Source organism: Papio anubis, chromosome 13 (genome assembly GCF_008728515.1).
Source record: "Papio anubis isolate 15944 chromosome 13, Panubis1.0, whole genome shotgun sequence".
Lineage (NCBI taxonomy): Eukaryota > Metazoa > Chordata > Mammalia > Primates > Cercopithecidae > Papio > Papio anubis.
Window position 1 is genome coordinate 100,065,086 of NC_044988.1, and position 20,173 is coordinate 100,085,258.

At 55.9% G+C, this 20,173-nt stretch overlaps 1 protein-coding gene and 1 non-coding gene across 2 annotated transcripts in view; both read left to right on the forward strand.

Moving 5' to 3' along the window:
* ASS1 (argininosuccinate synthase 1) overlaps positions 1-20,173 on the forward strand; it is a 57,794-nt gene that overhangs the window by 3,108 nt on the left and 34,513 nt on the right. Inside the window, exons 2-7 of the mRNA XM_021927129.2 lie at positions 2,131-2,190; positions 4,077-4,186; positions 6,130-6,198; positions 10,850-11,038; positions 16,642-16,698; positions 19,197-19,271. Of these exons, the coding sequence (XP_021782821.2) occupies positions 4,082-4,186; positions 6,130-6,198; positions 10,850-11,038; positions 16,642-16,698; positions 19,197-19,271 (495 nt within the window). The 5' untranslated portion in view covers positions 2,131-2,190; positions 4,077-4,081. The remainder of the gene's footprint in view (positions 1-2,130; positions 2,191-4,076; positions 4,187-6,129; positions 6,199-10,849; positions 11,039-16,641; positions 16,699-19,196; positions 19,272-20,173) is intronic.
* On the forward strand, positions 1,735-1,836 carry LOC116270183. The gene has a single exon (XR_004178108.1). It is a non-coding gene; the product is annotated as a small nucleolar RNA U13 (small nucleolar RNA).

Here is a 20,173-nt window from a genome sequence, read left to right on the forward strand (position 1 = left end):
TCTCCCTGTCACTTCCTCCCTGACAGCAAGCCCTCAGTTTTTGCCTCGGGCTGCAAATGCAGCTTAGGGACCTGCTGAGGCTGAGGGAGGAGGGTGCCCCACCCGCTGCTGGGAGGGCAGGAGCAATGTTGCTGTCTGATTACATCATTTTCCCAAGCCCATCTGCCCAGCTCATTTCTCTGCATGCATACACAGGCCCCAACACCCACACACATGTGCATGCACACAGGCACACATGTGCAAGCCCAAACACATTACAAACACGCATGCAAGCACACACATTGTGTACTCTCAGGTACACACCCCTGGGTGAGTACACACACACACACACACACACACACGCGCGCACTGTCTCAGGTACACACGCCAAGTCCATGCATTGCTTCACCATGCCCAGCCCCAGAGGCTGAGGGCCTCAGAGCCCACACCCGCCCAGATATAGCCTGGCAGGCAGGAGGGGCTCACTGGTTCCGTTTTGTTTATTTAAGACAGAGTTTCACTCTGTCACCCAGGCTGGAGTGTGGTGGCACGATCTTGGCTCACTGCAACCTTGACCTCCCGGGTTCAAGTGACTCTTATACCTCAGCCTCCCGAGTAGCTGGGACTACAGGTGCATGCCACCACACTCAGCTAATTTTTGTATTTTTAGTAGAAATGGGGTTTTGCCATGTTGGCCAGGCTGGTCTGGAACTCCTGATCTCAAGTGATGCACCCACCTCGGCCGTCCAAAGTGCTGCGATTACAGGCGTGAGCCACCGTGCTCGGCCATGAGAGCATGTGTAGGACTCCACAGCTTCGGGGCACCCCAGCCCTCTCTTTGCAGTGAGGAGCTGACCTCCAGAGAGTGGAACTAACAGCATTGTTCTAAGTGCCTGCCACAGGCATCTGGGAGATGGTCCCTGTTTCCATGGAGCTCATAGTGGGGGAGAGGGCAGTTAGAATACAGCATGATGGCCGGATGTGGTGGCCCATGCCTGGAATCCCAGTACTTTGAGAGGCTGAGGCAGGCAGATCGCTTGAGTCCAGGAGTTCAAGACTAGCCTGGGCAATGTGGTGAAACCTGATCTCTACAAAAAATACAAAAATGAGGCAGGTGTGGTGGCATGGCCTGTAGTCCCAGCTACTTGGGGCTAGTGGCACTGAGCTGGGGTGGAAGGATCCCTTGAGCCCAGGAGGTCGAGGCTGTGGTGAGCTGAGATTGCATCACTGCACTCCAGCCTAGGTGACAGAATGAGACCCTGTCTGGAAAAAAAAAAAAAAAAAAAAAAGGATAGAGCTCTGATAGGCAGGAGGCATGGCGGGTCACTGAGGCAATGCAGGTGTTTCTGCAGAGCTGCTCCTCCCTGTGCCTACCCTCTTGGCTCCAGGTGCCTCTGAGAGGAGGCAGGAGCAGGGGTGACTCTCAGAACTGGGTGCATCTTGGGCCAGCATCATCAGATCACACTTGCCCAGGACTTCCCTTCCTTGAGTCTCCCCGAGAGGGATGGTGGTCTTATACCCGTGAGCAGTGGGTTAAGGAGCTGAGCCGATGTGAGTTTGAGTCCTGGCTCAAACAAGATGCAGGGCAAAGTTCCTTAGCCCAAGCCTCAGTTTTCCTGCCTCTAAAATGAAGAGAATCCCAAATGGAAGGGGTCGGCCTAAGACAGACATGTCCATTCCCTTGATTGTGGAGTTGGTGTCACAGGCGCATCCGCAGGCCGAAACTTGCTAAATTGGACACCAAAAACTATGCGATTAGTTTTGTAGCTCATGAGTGTGCTGATTGGCTATTCTCGTGTGTTTGCGAGGTACCACCCTCAAACTTTGTTATGATGTTGGCTCATTACCCATCTGATATTTAAAAAATGCAATTTATGATCTGTCAAGTAGACCTCAATAGAGCTGTTTTACAACATACAACAGAATTTCTCCCAACTCAACCACACCACCCACGCCATCACACACAAACAGGGATAGGCTTCTACGCATTTCCTGAATGCCTTCTGGGGCAGGGGGCAGGGGGCAGGACAGGTGGCTCTGGGGCTCCTGGGCTTCCCCTGCTCAGTGAGGCTGTTCACAGGAGATAAGGTTTAAGGCCTCTGGGATGCCCGGGCTGCCTGCAGGCAGCTGAGTAGCTTTGCTTTTGCACAGTGGTTCACTGCACCGTGAAGACAGATTCCAGACGCCAGGAACTCACGCCTCCAATCCCAGGTACTGCCCACCTTAAGTCCTCCCTGCCTCCCTTCCTCCCTCCTTCCCTCCATCCTGCATGGCCAATTGCCTGGCTGCAGTTGCCATGGATACCACCTGCTGGCTCCAGGGTCAGGGCCTGCTGAGTCACCAGCAACTCGGGGGCAGGGGCTTGAATGCCCAGTAGGGACGTTGTGGGCACCGACCAGAACCACCTCCTCTGCCCCAGCTGCGTGGCCCCTGAGGTGTTTCCCCTTCTAAGTCCAAAGGGCAGCACAGGCCTGTGAGCCCCGGCTGACTGGCGGGTGGGACCGTGCAACATGACAGGACTGAATACTCATGTGACGGGGCTCCAAAGTCCACCTGGCTACACGGGTGCGCTCTGCGGCACAGGCCGGGAGGCCTGGGAGAGCCACTTCCTCTCCCCGAGCTTCCAGGCACACGGACAGTGCTCAGGATAGCGATGCCTGCATCACTGCAATGGTGATGGCCGGGTGACCCTTCGGGGCTCCGCTTCCCCAATAGTGTCTAATAAAGACCCTGGGTGACTCTGACCTTGTGACGTTGGTCGGACTCAGGTGGAAACGTTCCCAGGCAGAGCAAACATGCCCTGTCCATTCAGGAAATGTGGGATGCTGGGGCCAGGTGTCCACAGAGGCTGGAACCCGGAGGCCTGGGCCCACATCTGCCCCTGCTGCTTGTTGATCGGATGGCCTAGGGCACGTGACCTCGTCTCTCCAACCCTGGTTTCCTGTTCAGCAAATTGGACGCAGTAAGGGCACCCAAGCCCAGGGCCACAGGAGGCATGTGGGGGAGGCAGAGTGAGCCCAAGGGCAGCCCAGGATTCAGGGAGAGCCCTCGGGGAAGAAGCATGGCTGTAAAGACCAGGAGACAGGAGGCTGTGGTGCCTTCAGGACGCTTCATTGTGGCGGAGGGTGGGGCAGGATGGGAGACCGCAGGCGCTTCCCGGCTGCAGAGGGCCTGGCTGCAGAGGGCCTGCTCGCCCCTCTGTCCCCCTCCCGGGAAGGGCCGCTGGTTGCAGAGGTTTTAGGCCTCTGCTTATCTATCGCCTTCCCTCCCTTGGCCTCAGTTTCTCTACCTGCACACGGGGGGAGTTGGTCTCTGAGTCCCCCCAAACTGGGCATTGGCAGAGTTGAATTCAGAGGTGCTCACATTTGGAGAGACACCATGTCTAAAATTCCAACCAGCGAAGGTTCCATGGGGCTCCAGGTAGGAGAGGGACTGGGGCTGGGCACCTGCCCCACAGCATCCTGCTCCACCTGCAGGTGGGTGTCGGCACTGCACACTGGGGAAGCACGGATTCGTGTGCGCTGTGTGACCCTGAGCCTGCCACTGACCTCTCTGAGCCCTGCTGTCTGCCTCCCCAGTAGGGATGACGACTCCTACTTCATGGGGTTGTACTGGGGGTTCAGGGGCACAGGGAGACCCAGCTGAGGCTCCCAGGGCCCTGCCAGTGCTTGGCAAGGAGCAGTTCTGATGGGGGATGTGTCAGCTGCCAGAGGCTCAGAGCCAAGGCCCCTCCCACATCTCCTGCCTGAGTGCCTTCTTCATATCCTGGCCTTGGGCCAAACTGCTCAGCCTCAGCCGCCTTACCTCCCTGCTGGGGGATCAGGTCCAAGAGATGCCTCTCCCTGGCCAGCCTAGGACGGCAGTCAGCATTCCCAGGCCCCAGCGTGGTCCGTGGGGGTGTGTGCAGACTGTGCGAGGTCAGGGTCCCCGGGGGTGGCAGGCGCTGAAGGTGAACATCCTGTTTCCGACCTCCAGTGGCAGCTTGCCCGGGAGACAAGGCTGTCCAGGGCCAAGGCTGAGGCGGGGCCATCTGCAGGGGCTGGCGGGGGGCACTGGCTGTCTCAGGGTCACTCAGGTTCTTCCTCGACTCCCGCCAGACACTATGTCCAGCAAAGGCTCCGTGGTTCTGGCCTACAGTGGCGGCCTGGACACCTCGTGCATCCTCGTGTGGCTGAAGGAACAAGGCTACGACGTCATTGCCTATCTGGTGAGGGAGCGACCTGGGTGTCTGTCTTCCTGCATGTCCCGCAGCTTGTCCTGTCCGCCCCCTGCCAGCCTCTGTCCGGGTTGTCAGCCTGTCTGCTCACCGTCACTCAATCAAGCCTGGCCTCTACTCTCTAAGCCAGTCTTGAACTGGAACTAGGAAAATAGCTTCTCATTGTACTGCCTCACTTCCTCTATATGCAAATTGGCCATCCTTGAGATGCCTTCCAGAGCCAGGTGATGGGGGCACGGGGAGGGCACAGCAGTGACCTTGGCAGTGCTGCTGGTCCGCCTGCTTGCAGAGAGGCGGTGGGCTGGGACCTGCTGCCAGCCCTGGGAAGGCACACGGTCTTCCCAACTCCAGAGTACGCTGTCAGCCTGCAATAATTCCGCAAAGATTGTGGAAACCTGAGCTGGAAGGACGCTGGGGGTCACCTGGTTCTGGGATGGGAAATAGGTCACGGGTAATGGGTTATGCGTGATGCCACTTCCCCATCCAGGGCCCATAGGAGTCATCCCTTGCAAACCAGCTCCTCTCCGACTGAACCTGACCACAGCTCTGAGTCCTCTGTGTGGCTGCGCTAGTCAGGACTGTTGGGTGTAAATTTTAGAAACTCAACTCAAACCAACTTACGCGAAAAGGAAAGGGAAAAGACAATTCTTGGCTCACATAACTGAGAAGTCCAGGGATAGGATGGCTTCAGGTAGGGCTGGATCCAGGTGCTTCTAAGATCTGTCCCCAACTCTACTTGGCTTCATTCTTGGCCTCTCCACAGGGCAGGCAAGGCTCATGGTCACCCTCATAGCCCACCTTTCCCAAAAAGGAGGGCTTACCACCAGTAGGGCCCATGGGAACCCACCGTGCATTAGTCACTATGACTGCATCATGGGGTGCGAGACTTGGGCCATGAGCCTGCTCCTACAGTGGGCAGGATGTGTTCCTCTCCATCCCTGTGGAATGGGGTCCACCCAGGAAAGAAGGTTCTGTTTCCAGAGGAAGTGAGGCTGGGTCTCTGGACAGACAAAACTTAGCTCTTGCCAAAAGTGATTTGTTTGCTGGCATATCGGCGTGTCTCACCACACTCAATGCCCTTGTCATTCAGGTTGGGGAAAGTGAGCAGGGGAAGAAATACTTTGCTCACAGTCACCTGGTGGGTGAGAGCACAGCTTTGAGGGGCTGCAAAGAGCCCAGGTGTATCCATCTCACTGTAGGCAGCACAGCGGGGCAATCTGAGCAGGAGCTGGCCGTATAGAGCCCTGGGCTACCACCTGGGCGATTTAAAAGCTGAATGTGATTCAGAGAAGCACCTGCAGCTGGGCTTTGGCAACATTCCAGTGTCTGGTGAGCAGAATAAAGGGCGCGAGGGCTGAGGCCAGGATCTGGGCAGCAGGCCAGAGTCCAGGCAGGAGGAAGCATGGCAGTGTCTAGACAGGGGCCGTCGGACCCCGAGGTCAGGGCACCGGCCGCAGGGACAGAGCTGGAAGTTCCTGAGCACGGGCTTCTCTGCCTCCCGCCTCTTCAGCTGCCTTAGGATGGCCCAGTCTTTGACTGGGGAGGAGAGCTGGAGGCTAGGAAGGCCCTGACAAGCTAATCTTTGCACTGGCCGAGAAAGAGTTTTCTGGAAAACACAGATGAGTTTCAGGAGAACCCTAGACTTTTCCAGCAACAACTGCAGCCTGTGTGGCCAGAGCCAGGCTCAGCCAGTGCTCCAACCCACGGAAGCCACCGGCCAGCGCCACGTTGCAATCCAGCTCCCTGTCTCACCTCCTGGAAGAATCTCACCTCTCCAAGCCTTGGACTTTGTGCTTTTTCCTTCTTACTGTGACTTGGCCATGGAATGGAAGCTGTCTCTGTAGCACAGGGGATGGGGGGCTGCTGTATGTGGACGGTGCGAACCCAGGGCTCCCCGCAGGGGCTGACAGGGCCTCTCTGCTTCTGCTCCCCAGGCCAACATTGGCCAGAAGGAAGACTTCGAGGAAGCCAGGAAGAAGGCACTGAAGCTTGGGGCCAAAAAGGTACCAGGCGGGAGGCAGGGGTTTGGGCTGGGAGTGGGGTGGTGATGTGGAGGGGCAGTGGTGGATGCTCCTGCCCCAGGGATCCCATCCCTTCCAATGTGTCTTCTTGCTTCTAAGAGTATGAGATCTGCTCTCAGGTGTGTGAATACTCTTGTTTTTCTGCCTCCCCCAGGCCCCCTTCCACCCACTCACCTTCCCATGCAGGTGGAGTGTCTCTTCCCCACCCACCTACCTTCTCTTCTCTTTTATCTCTCTGTCCATCTATGCACCCACTCACCCTCTTTTATCTCTGTTTATCCACTCATGCACATATCCATCCATCATTCATCCCTCCATTAGCTATCCATCCATCATCCATCTACCCATTCATCATCCATTCATTCATCCATTATTCATCATACATCGTTCATCCATCCATTATCCATCCATCCACCCAGCCATCCATCACCCATCCATCACCCATCCATCCATTCACCCATCAACCATCCATCCATCCATCCATCATCCATCCACCTATCCATCCATCACCTATCCACCCATCCATCCATCCATCCATTCATCCATCCACCCATTTATCCATCCATTCATCCATCATCCATCCACCCATCCATCCATCCATCCATCCATTCATCCTTCCATTCATCCATCCATTACCCATCCACCCATCATCCATCATCTATTCATCATACATCCATCCATTCACCCATCATCCATCCATCCATCCATCCATCCTCCATCCATTCATCCATCATCCATCGATCCATCCATTCACACCTCCATCCATCCATCCATTCATCCATCCATCCATCATCCATCTATCCATCCATCATCCATCCATTCATCCATCATCCATCCGTCCATCCACCCATCATCCACCCATCCACCATCCATCCATCCATCATCCATCTATCCATCCATCATCCATCCATTCTTCCGTCGTCGTCCATCCGTCCGTCCGTTTCACCCATCGTCCGTTCGTCCGTCGTCTGTCTGTCAATCCGTCGTCGTTTGTTCGTCCATCGTCCGTCCGTCATCCGTCCATCCATTCATCATCCTTCCACCACATCTATTCCATTCATCCATCATCTACCCATCCATCCATCCATCTATCCATCTATCCATCCATCCATCCATCCATCATCCCTTCCATTCCTTCCTTCCCTATCCATTCATCCATCCATCCACCATCCATCCATTCATCCTCTCCATTGTCTATCCATCTATTCATCTAGACAGCCAGCGATTTACCTATCCATCCCCCATCCGTCTATCCCTCCATCCTTCATCCATCCACCATTTATCCATCCATCCATTCATCCATCCATCCATCTGTCATCCATGATCCATCCATCATGTCCATCATCCCCCAACCTGTCCTTCCCTCTTTTATCTCTCTGTCTACCCATTCTTCCATTCATTCAACAGAATCAGAAAACTCATTGAGTCTGGTGCATTGATTGTGAATCTAGGCATGTGGCAGGCAGACCCTGTCCCCATCACCCGAGGGACCTTGTAGTGAACAGGGTCATCAGGACCCCTGCTCACATGTGCTCCCTCATTTGACCCTTGCCACTTGTGCCCCTTCATTTGGGGGAGTGAGCAGGTGACATAACAGGGATGATGTGCAAGGCCACCAGCCCACCTGCCGGGTCAGAACTGATCCCTTCTGTGGGGTGCTTCTGCAAGGTTGCTAGGGTAATTAGCATGTTAAAATGGATATGTTAAAATTAGCATGTTAAAATGAGGGAGTGGATGCCCCAGTCCCAAGTCACCTACTGGCCACAGGCCTGGAACTAGAATGTCCCTCCTTGGTTCTGTGTCTCCCAAGTGCTGGAGAGGAGAGGGGTTGTCTGAGCAGTAGCCCAGGATGGGGAGAAAGAGCTCTGAGTGTTGAAGATTGGAGGAGAAGGGTTGTCCGAGCAGTAGCCCAGGACGGGATGAAAGAGCTCTGAGTGTTGAAGATTCGAGTGCACTTTCAGCAGCGCGGAAGCAGGGCTTTGTGCACGGCTTCAGCTTTTGTCCTTTACTCTAAATGAGCAGTTCTCAAACCTTTGGGTCTTGGGAACCCTCTACACTCTAATTTATGTGGAGTTTTTCCATATTTATTTTCTTGCCTATAACATTAGGATGGGCCAGGAGCAGTGGCTCATGCCTGTAATCCCAGCATTTTGGGAGGCCGAGGCAGGTGGATCACCTGAGGTCAGGAGTTCAAGACCAGCCTGGCCAACATGGTGAAACCCCATCTCTACTAAAAATACAAAAGTTAGCTGGGCATGATGGCGGGTGCCTGTAATCCCAGCTACTCGGGAGGCTGAGGCAGGAGAATCACTTGAACCCAGGAGGTGGAGGTTGCAGTGAGCCGAGATTATGCCACTGCACTCCAGCCTGGGCGACAACAGCGAAACTCCGTCTTTTAAAAAAAAAAAAAACCAACCAACCAAACAAACAAAACACACTTATCCTAATGTTTTTCATATATCTTTAGTCCCAATTGCTTTCTTTTCTTTGCCTTTTATTTCATTTTTTAAAAGGATTTTTTCAAAATAATTATAGACACAGGAAGTCGCAAAAGCAGTACTAAGAATTTCTCGACTCTTAAAAATTATTGAAGGGCTTGGCTGGATGCAGTGGCTCACGCTTGTAATCCTAGCACTTTGGGAGGCTGAAGTGGGCAGATCTCTTGAGGTCAGGAGTTCGAGATCGGCCTGGCCAACCAGCCTGGTTTCTTTAGTAGTGAAACCCCACATGCCTGTAGTCCCAGCCACTCGGGAGGCTGAGGCAGGAGGAACCTGGAAGGCAGAGGTTGCAGTGAGCCAAGATTGCACCTCTACACTCCAGTCTGGATGACAGAGTGAGAGTCCGTTTCAAAAAAAAAAACAATTATTGAAGGCCTTAGAGAGATTTTGTGGATAATATCTGTTGATATTTATCATATTAGAAATAAAAGCTGAGGCCGGGCGCGGTGGCTCAAGCCTGTAATCCCAGCACTTTGGGAGGCCGAGATGGGCGGATCACGAGGTCCGAGATCGAGACCATCCTGGCTAACACGGTGAAACCCCGTCTCTACTAAACACATAAAAAAAAATTAGCCGGACGTGGTGGCAGGCGCCTGTAGTCCCAGCTACTCGGGAGGCTGAGGCAGGAGAATGGCGTAAACCCGGGAGGCGGAGCTTGCAGTGAGCTGAGATCCGGCCACTGCACTCCAGCCTGGGCGACAGAGGGAGACTCCATCTCAAAAAAAAAAAAAAAAAAGAAATAAAAGCTGAAATGTTTTAAATAAACGGTACATGTTAACATAAGTAACATTATACTTATGAAAAATATTTTCTCAAACAAAAAATTTTAGTAAGAATCTTATTGGCTTCCATTTTTGCGAATCTCTTTAATGTCTGGCTTAACAGAAAACAGATGGACTCCTGTAATTGTTTTCTGCATTAACCTGTTTTTTGTTGGCTTGTTTGTTTTTCTCTTTTAGCCTCCCCGGGCTTCCTTGCTATGTGATGCCTTGTTTTATTGAAGTCTATGAAGAAAACTGGGCAACATAGTGAGACCCCATCTCCACAAAAAATAAAAAACTTAGCCGGGCATGGTAGCACATGCTTGTAGTCCCAGGCTGAGGTGGGAGGATTGCTTGAACCCAGGAGGCTGAGGCTGCAGTGAGCTAGGATCACATCACTGCACTCCAGTCTGGGTGACAGAGAAAGACCCTGTCTCCAAAAAAAAAAAAAAAATTTAACTCAGCGTCTCCCTGAAAAGTCACTGGGAATGCCTGGGGGTCTACATTTCAAGAACCATTCCTCTAGATGGAGGTTTCTCAGTCTTGGCACTGTTTCCATGTGGCTGGCCGTCCTGTGCATGGGAGGATTTTAGCAGCATCCCTAGGCTTTACCCACTAGCTGCCAGAATTACCCTCACCCCCGACCTGGCAGTTGTGGCAACCAAAAATATATCCAGATATTTCCAGATGCTTCCCCTACTCCCACCTCCCACAGGGACAAAACTGTCTCTGGTTGGGAACTACTGCTGTGAGATCTTAGGTGACAACTAAGTCTCATCTTGTTGGGGCGGATTTAGAAGCCACATCCAGTTTCACAGAATAGTGCATCAGGATTGATGAGCAGGCCGGCCACAGTGGCTCATGCCTATAATCCCAGCACTTTGGGAGGCTGAGGTGGGTGGATCACCTGAGATCAGGGGTTCGAGAGCAACCTGGCCAACATGGTGAAACCCCATCTCTACCCAAAATACAAAAATTAGCAGGGCATAGTGGCGTGTGCCTGTAATCCCAGCTACTCAGGAGGCTGAGGCAGGGGAGTCGCTTGAACCCGGGAGACAGAGGTTGCAGTGAGCCGAGACTGAGCCACTGCACACTCCAACCTGGGCAACAGAGTGAGACTTCGACTCAAAAAAAAAAAAAACAAAAAAAACAAGCTATTGATTAGCAATGTCTGCCATGAGTGCAGGAGGGAGAGTAACAGTGCAGTGTGCTGGGGTTGATGAATGATGTCTACGGCAGATGCAGAAGGAGAAGTACCGGGCACAGCCTGGGTGGCCCCTTGTAGTTCTCAGCTAGCTGAGGCCCCTGGGGCTCTGGATGCCAGCTGGCCCCTGTCCTTGCCGACTTCTTCCTTCCGGGCTTCTCTTCCCGTAGGTGTTCATTGAGGATGTCAGCAGGGAGTTTGTGGAGGAGTTCATCTGGCCGGCCATCCAGTCCAGCGCACTGTATGAGGACCGCTACCTCCTGGGCACCTCTCTCGCCAGGCCTTGCATCGCCCGCAAACAAGTGGAAATCGCCCAGCGGGAGGGGGCCAAGTATGTGTCCCATGGTGCCACAGGAAAGGTGAGGCACCTGGGAAGGGCCGGGCAGAGGGAGATGCGGAGGGGTGTGGGAAGGAGATGAGCACCTCTGGAGCAGTTTCCTGGTGTGCCTCAGGGGCAGACTTGGTGCAAGGCGGCTGCACAGCTTTGTTTAGACCCCAGTGAGATGGATAACAGCTCGCCCCTGCGATCCGTGCACTGCGGTACCTGAACACCCATTCTGAGTCCTCACCTCCACCCGTTGCTGTGGGAGCAATGTCACCTCACTTGGCAGACTTGCAGCTGAGGCCTGGGGACATTGTCCAAGGTTGCACTGACCAAGGTCACTGCGTGAGTCCCCCAGAGGACACACAGGAAAGTGTTGAAAACCCCGAGTTGGCAGAGTGGAGTTCAAAGGCGAGCTCTGCTGCCGGCTCACCGTGTGTCCTCAGCCAGGGCCCTTCGCCACTTCCTGAACCTCAGTTTCTTCATTTGCAAGATGGGGGTCACGCCCTGTCTTAGTTTCCCAGGGCTGGGGTAACAAAATATCTCAAATTGGTGGCTTAGAGCACAGAACTGTTCTGCCTCAGGGTTCTGGAGCCCTGAGGTCCATAGTGAGGGCGTGGGCAGGGCCACGCAGCCTCTGAGGGCGCCAGGAAGCCTCTGGCTCAGGCCTCTCTCCAGCTTCCGGTGGCCTCTGGTGTCCCTTAGCGTGTGGCTGTGTCACTCCCGTCCTCCGTCTTCCCAAGCTGTCTTCTTCCTGTCTTCGCATCATCTTCCCTCTGCTTGTCTGTTTACCTTCCCCTTGCTACAGGAACCCCAGTCTTGGATTTCCTGCCTTGGATGAGGCCCTGCAATGACCTCATCTTAACTTGGTTACTTCTTTTTTTCTCTTTCTTTTTTTTTTTGAGACAGAGTCTTACTCTGTTGCCCAGGCTAGAGTGCAGTGGCTCGATCTCAGCTCACTGTAACCTCTGCCTCCCAGACTGAAGCAATTCCCCCGCCTCAGCCTCCTGAGTCGCTGGGATTACAGGCGTGTACCCCCCCACACCCGGCTAATATTTGTATTTTTAGTAGAGACAGGGTTTCCCCATGTTGGGCAGGCTGGTCTTGAACTCCTGACCTCAAATGATCCACCAGCTTTGGCCTCCCAAAGCACTGGGATTACAGGCGTGAGCCACCATGCCCAGCGTTAACTTGGTTATTTCTGTCAAGACCAAACGAGGCCACCTTCAGAGGGACTGGGGTTAGGACTTGAACCCATCATTTTGTGGAAACACACATCAACCCGTCCCACACCCCTTCCCTCCGGGCTGTGTGTCCCAGTGCAGACTGCAGGGCCCCCGTGGGGTGCAAGACGAAGCCCCCTGCCTGCTGCCCTTCAGAAGGCGATCCTTGAGAAACCAGATTCCTGACAATGTTGGCAACTGTCGGCCAATGGTTTTATAAAGACTCAAGTCATGAGCTCTTACAGTCAGTGGACGGCATGCCAAGAGCCTGGTACAGGAATTGACTGCTTACCAACCCCACAGTCAGAAGGCTCAGAAACTCCCCAGTGATGGGGAGCTCACCCTGACCCGGGCTGGTCAGGGTGCTGATGGTGGGAACAGATCCTGGCTCACTGTGGTGCAGGGACACACACACACAGCTAAGATGATGATGGAGGAGACACGGTTGATTTGAGGGTGGCCTTGGAGACAGCCACCCACCAGGATGGCACCTGTCATGTCTTTGAAAGTCCAAGTGTTCATTTCTTCACTGGAGCAAGCTTGCACTGGGTGTCTGCTGGGATTGGGCGCTTGCTGGCGCTGACACACTGCTGAACTTCTTGGGCTCACTGTCTACCCTCAGAGAGCCCATTTCCTGGCAAAAGAAGAGAAAATGGATGTGTGATGAGGAATGGGGGCGGGGCCGGAGGTCTGTGCCAGGGAGCTGCAGGGGCAGCAGACAGGGGCTAAGGATGAGTCTAGAGGAGTGAATAATGGTATGGAAGAGTGTGAGAGGTAGAGGGAACAGCCTGTGCAAAGGCTTAGAGCCAAGAGGCCCTGAAGGACAGTCTGTCTGGGGCTGTGGAGCAGGAGCTGTTGCCGTTGGGGAGGCAATAGGGCCAGGACTGGGCCGAGGCCATGCCGGGAGGTTTGGCTTCATCCTGAGGGCAACTGATGAGGGGGCGGAAGGAGGTCTCCGGAGGCGGAAGGAGGTCTCCGGTTGGATGGAGGTGGCCAGTGATTCCCCCAGCGAGATGTTGGGGAAGAGACAGGGAAGAGCTTCTCACACAGACTGCGGCCTTGGTTTTTACTGTCACTCCAGCTGTGGGTGATGGGATGGTAGGAAACCAGGCAAGGAGGGTTGGGCGGGCCTGGGCTGTTGGGCAGGGACGTGTGTGTGCTGCCATCCATGCAAAGCTGGTGCCAGAGAAAGAATGCATAGGAGGGAGAACCCAGAGGATCAGGACTGGGCGACAGAGCGAGACTCTGTCTCAAAAAAAAAAAAAAAAAAAGCTCCCGACCCGTCTGCCTTAATGGAATGAGCTGGATCGTGAGCTCCCCGTCCCAGGAGGCATACAAGCCCAGGGCAGGGGATCAGAATTCTAGGAGGGGTCCTGCCCTCAGGTCTTTCCAACGGTACCATTAAGGTTCAGTAGGGCGGCATTCAGGGCTTGTGGAGTGCATGGGTGGGTGGGTGAGTGTGGGTGGGTCGGCTCTGGCTCCGGTAGCTCCCAAGTCCACGTGGAGACCCCCACCCCAGACCAGCCCACGTTTAGCCTGGAACAGCCTCCCGCAGCCGTGTGCGCCCCTCCTCCATATGGCCACCAGAGGGCGCCAGAGGCTTAGGTTTGAGGCCTTAGGAGCCAACCAAGGCGGGAGGAGGTGGCGGCACCGCCGGAGTCCTGTTTCCCACCCTGGTCCTGCAGGGCGTGGTTCTGAGAAGAACGCCCCCCGAAGTAGTGCTGTGGCCACTCGGGACTTGGGGGCGTCCCTGCATTCACACTCAGAGGACCCAAGAGGGATGGACTCCAGAGATGCCCGCAGCAGGTGCTACCTGGCACAGCCACCTCTTTCCTGGGGTTGACAGGCAAGGCCTACTCCTGTGCCTCAGTGTCCCTTTATGACAGTACCCAGGAAACCCCCAGCAGCCTCTGGAGACAATTTCCGAGAACTTGGGGTGTGAGTGGGGAACCAGGAAGGCGGGGAGCGGGGGGATCCAAGGCCTTGGAGGTGCTGGTCCAGCCTTCAGGCATTTACTCCCTGAGTATCTACCCAGCACCACCATCCCGTGAGTATCCACCCAGCACTGCCCCGGGCGCCATCACAGGGCGTACCATCATGGGACGGGCCAGGCGGAGGCCCTCGGGTCTTTGGGCTCAGGGAAGGTGACAGCGAAATGTTGGGGGGAGCATGCATTGGCCTGGGATGTGAGGGGGAAGGGCATCCTGTTTGCAGGAACTGCCAGAGCCCAGCCCTGGAGGCAGAGGCGGAGGCAGCCTCCCCCGCAGCACCCCGTCCAGACGGCACCTGGTACAGAAATTGAGCCCCACTCTCCCCTCCCATGCCCTGCTGCCAGCCCCACCCCTGCCCACCCGGAGAGCTGCACCGAAGCTGGGGTGGCCCTTGCAGGGCACCTCTCTCCCCCTGGTTTTGGAAGAGGGGCCTGGAAATATGATTCTGAGACTCTGACTGGAGAGCAAGAGTTTTGTAAATGGCACCATCTGTGTGGCTGGCCCAGGGCAGATGGGAGACCCCAGGCCCCCCCGTCCCAGTGGGCCTGTGTTTACACACATGTTTACACACGTGTGCACTAATATCAGCATGCGGACACTCGTGTGTGAGACCCTACATCCCCCTTCTCCTGGGAAAGCTGCCGGGAGCTGCCCTGGTGCTGGGGTCTTGGGGTTTAGAAGGGGAAGGACTGGACTGGCCTCCTTGGCTCTTGCCTGAGACGAGGGCAGAGTTTGAACCAAGGAAGCGTCTGTTTGGCCTCTTCAAGAGTCTCTGGCTCCTGAACAGATGGGTGTCCCCATGGCAGCATCTGGATGGGCAGACAGCAGCTCGGCCGTGCCTGGCTGGTGAGGCACAAGCCGTCTTTGTGTTGGGGAAACATGAAGCCATAGGGGGGGAAATAGCTGGGCCATGCAACACGGGACCGTGCCTTACCATCTCAAACGAGGCTGTCTTTTAGTTGCTCCAGGAACGGGGCCAGCCGGGGGTCCGCAGGCAAATGTGGCCACCCCCACCTCAGTGTCCCCATCCGTAAGATGGGACTAACAGGACCTGCCTCCTGGGGCTGCTCGAAGGATTCAGTGAGTTAATTACGCATGGAGCTCAGCCCCGCTGCCTGAGTGTGAACTATTAGGATGAGCGTGTTTGCTGTGTGGCCCTGGACAAGTGGCTACACCTCTCTGAGCTTCACTTTCCTCATCCATGAAACAGGGCTAAAAATCCCCCTGGCCCTGGGCCTCTCTGAGTGACAGCACACAGTGGGTGCTCACTAAAGGGCCCGCTTGGAGGGTGAGTGAGGCCAGCCCGAGGCCTGTGCCGCGCGCACAGCTCCCAGCTCTGCAGAGGCTGAACCCTGGATTCTGTGCCACCTGACGAGAGTCTGGAAAATAGCATGTAATTCCCACCGCTGCCTGGCTGCGCCCATGCAGTTTTCACAGTAGGCGAAAGGTCCCTCTGTCATTTCCACAGCGCTTAAGTCTTCCTCCGGGCCGCCGAGCCCATGGGGAAGCAGGAGACGTGGGCAGCCATTTTCTCTCTGGGGATAGAGCTGGGCTGGCGGCTGCCTGCGCTGACCCCGACCTCCTCCTCCTCCTCCTCCTCCTCCTCCTTCTCCTCCTCCTCCTTCTCCTCCTCCTCCTCCTCCTCCTCCTCCTCCTCGGCATCAGTGTGGACAGCAGTCTCAGCTGTGTCAGGAGTAGCGTTCACAGCTCAGTGGGGGTGTTGGGGTGTCTCTATTTGCCCACAGAAGATGCAGGCGAGGCAACCTGCCTGAGGGGGTGGCCATGGCCTGGGGGTCCTGACCTTGGGTCCCGGGCCTACCTTGGCTGTGTGTCCTTGAACTGGTTCCTTTCCCTTTCTGGGCCTCAGTTTCCCTCTCTGTGCAGAGAAGAGCTGTGGAGCAAAAGGCCTTCAGTGGTCACCTCGTTCCACCTCCTCCCTGAAACCAGCCATTGAAGAGATGGGGAAACTGAGGCTCAGAGAGGTGACAGGGTTCCCAAATGTATGGGTATGGGGGAGTCTGAGCACCCTGATGCCCCAGCCCTGAAGTGAGCTTGATTTGGGCAAAGTCAGCAACATGGGAGCCTTGAGGAAGAGACTATAGTGTGAGCTCTGGGGCTTCGGGAACAGGGCCTGGCTCCCCAGGTCTTGACAGTGGCTGGACCTCCAGCCCCAAGGGGTCAGACGTGCCCTGCAGCTACCCACGTGACATGTGTGCCCTCTCCTGTACTCTGCCATGTCCCCAGATGTGCACATCTCCCTCCTGCCACGTGCCCACACATACGTGACCTACGCTGCATGACTCCACATGTGTACGTGCTCTGCCCAGCTCTGTCTCTGCCATGGACTGTCCTTGTCCTCACTTCCTCCCCCAGACCCCAGAACCCCCATCCTGTGGTTCCTGACAGCCCTCTGTTCTGCATTGCAGGGGAATGATCAGGTCCGGTTTGAGCTCACCTGCTACTCGCTGGCCCCCCAGATAAAGGTAGGATGTGGCTCCTCCCCTGAGCGGGAGCACTGGCAGCTACAGCCCCTGGTGGGGAGGAGGGCGCAGGGTTCTGGGAGATTGCACAGGACAGGCACAGGATCTTCTCCGTGGCAGGGGTGCCCATCAGGTGGACAGCCTGCTGGGGAGGCTCCCTTCGCTGGGGCCAGCTCCAGGGGACACACTTTCTCCCCCTGCCATTCATTCTTCCCGGAGGTGCTATCCAGGTGCCGGGGCATGGGATAGAGAGTCCCTGCCACTCTTCAGCCATGTCCCTGGCATTCCCCAGGTGCGGGCAGATGGCTCTGGCACCCCAGGTGTGGGCAGGGATGGCTCTGGCACCCCAGGTGTGGGCAGGGATGGCTCTGGCATCCCCAGGTGCGGGCAGGGATGGCTCTGAGATGTGGTTGCTGGTGTCTGGGATGCTCAGAGCCCTCCGAGCCCCAGTCAGAGCCCCCAGCTATGCCTGGCTCCTCCCCAGGCCGCCTGCACCTGGTCCCCAGCATCTCTGAGCCTTTCCTAGGGTGGGAATCACCAGGATCTCAGGGCATCAACCACCCTGGCCTGTGGCATGTCACCCAGGCAGGAGGGCACCTGTGGGTATTGCCCAGCCTGCTACTAGCACCCCCACCCCTCCAGCTTGCCCTTGGACCTGGCCTGTGTCTGCACATGAATGAATGGACACGTTCATTCCTTCACTCAGCTCCAGGAGTGCCATGTGCAGGGCCCGGGGCAGGGCTGAGCAGTGAGATTTGGATGCATACTGCCACTGCAAGCTGCCCAATTTTTCTAGTAGCCATATATATATAAATATATGAGAGAGAGAGAGAGATTTTTTTTTTTTCTGGAGACTCACTCTGTCACCCAGGCTGGAGGGCAGCAGCACAATCTCACTGCAACCTCTGCCTCCCAGGTTCAAACGATTCTCCCTGACTCAGCTCCTGAGTAGTTGGGACTATAGGCACGCACCACCACACCTGGGATTTCTCCATGTTGGCCAGGCTGGTCTCGAACTCCTGACCTCGTGATCCGCCCGCCTTGGCCTCCCAAAGTGCTGGGATTACAGGCGTGAGCCACTCTGCCCAGCTCTAGTAGCCATATTAAAAAATAGAAAAATGAAACAAAGGACATGATTTTAATAACTTGTTTTACCAAAACCCATATATCCAAAATGTTATCATTCCTCGTGTCATCAATGGAAAAAAAATTTATTAATGAGATGTTTACCGTCTGTTTTTTTTCGTGTTGAGTCTTCAAGACCCAGAATGTGCTGCATGCGGGCGTATCTCGCTAGCTGGCCGGATTTCAGGTGTTCTGAATGGCCACCCGTGGATTGTGGCCACCTGTGAACAGCACAGGCCGAGAATGAGCTCTTTTGAGACCACTTTGGGCTAAAGCTCCGGAGGAGTTGCCCCTCCTAAGCCCCCAAGGGGCTCACAGGAGTTTCCATTTTGTTCTTTCTAAGAGGAATCTCTTTCTCGTGCCTTTAACCAGCTGGTAGCTGCCTGGGCTGCGTGGCCTGGAGGTGAGCCGTAATGAGCTCTAATGATCTGTTTTGACCCCAGACACCAGGCAGCTGAGTGGCCGGGACAGGAGCTGCTTGTTGACTTGCTGCCGGCGAGGCCGCAGGACGGGGCCCTCCCTCGGTTCCCACAGCAGCTTGGGGGGCCAGGGTGTCCAGTTTCGAGGTCTTTGTCTGCAGAGGCCAAGCCCAGGCACTGAGATGGGATTGGGGCAGGGGCCAAGCTGCTCCAGGAGCTGGGAATAGGGCTGTAGTCTTCCCATGGCTGCTCGGAGGGGCTAAGGAGGTGGCGGGCCCCTTCCATCGCCCTGTATCACCATCAGCTCCACGGCCCAGCAACCGAATGGTGTCTTTACCAGCACACACACACGCCTCCGAGTCCTGCTCAGAGGCAGGGGCCTGGTAAGCTCCAGGGCTGAGTGTGGGGCTCTTTTTACCAGCTCAGGCCGAGGGGCTCAGGTGGAACGAGCTTGGTCCCTCAGCCAGGCTGAGTCTTCCCCCACTTCTTTCCCTTCCACACCCAGAGAAGTGGGCGGGGGGCAGCCTATGCCTCTCCAGGCCCCCGACCACACGTGGGGCCAGGCCAGCGGCGGTAGCTCTGTGGACTCTCCCTGGGTCATGGCAGTGGCCCTGTGGCTGAAGGCGCTGGCAAGGACCATGTACCCCGTCTAGTTCAAACTCTCAGGTCTCGGTTGGAGAGACTGAGCCCCCAGGGAACAGGGACCCCCTTCTCCCGCCAACATACCACCATTCTGCCATGGAGTGCAGGCTCCGTCCAGCCGGCCCCGGTGCAGGAGTCTGTGTCCTTCCCCTCCTTCATGGCGCTCCCTGCTCACCCTCCACAACGGTATCCTCTCTGGGGACGTGCCAGAGACCCCTATGGGCCCCTCCCAGGAGAGGTCAGCTCTGCAGTCTACAGGCCAGAGGAATCCCACAGCTCGGCCCTCCCGGCTCTGACCCGTTGTCGTATGTCCAGGTCATTGCTCCCTGGAGGATGCCCGAATTCTACAACCGGTTCAAGGGCCGCAGTGACCTGATGGAATACGCAAAGGTATGGCCGAGTCTCCCCACCACCCCCAACCTTTCCCTACAACCCCCTCCCCGGGCACGTCCCTGCTGGGGGCTGTCTGAGCCAGTGGCCTAGGCCGGGACTGACCCCATGTGACGGGGGACTGAACTTCCACCCCGGCTGCCTACACACGTGGCCTCTGTCCCTGGGGCCGACCCCGCAGAGGTGTGGTCATCTGCCAGGCCCGTTGCCGGGGCGGAGCCTCTCTGAGGCCATTTCCCAGTCCCCCGAGTCAGAGGACACAGGGCTCACTCTCCTGCTCCCCGGGAGGCGGAGACCAGAGCTCTGCTTGCCACCTCCGCAGTGTGTCCCCCTTGGTGTGTGTCTCTTGGGGGGACGGCTGGGGGATGTGATCGGGAGCTGTGCTCCCAATTCCCTGGATACTAATTGCCCCTAGCTCCTTCCCAGGAACAGGTAGGCGCTCCAAGGGACAGTCACAGACAAAGCCCTTTACGGCACCAGCCCTTTTTGAAGTACAAGTTGCAATAAAACATATTAGAAGTTTTGCATCAAGAACCTTAGCCGCTCCCCAGGGCACCTTTCTTTTTAGCGACTCGATGGCAGCCCTTGACAAACAGCCTCAATCAATCAGGCCGGGGAAAAGCAACTCAGTGCACACACCAGAAAATTGCTCAGGTTTTTAAATAGCAGTCGCCAAGGCTGGCTGTGAGCTCTCGCTGCAGCCAAGGTGCCGCGTGGTAGGGGACGCGGCAGGGACGCAGCCCTGCCCCCGCCGCCAGCATCCCATTAAGACCTGGAGTGCTGGGAGGGAAGACTTTCTCTCCACCATCTGTTGTTTTATTATTAAGAGGGGAGTTTACAAGAGCAAAGCCCATATGTTGCCAAACAAATTGTCAAATAGCAGACCTATTAAGGGAGCTGGG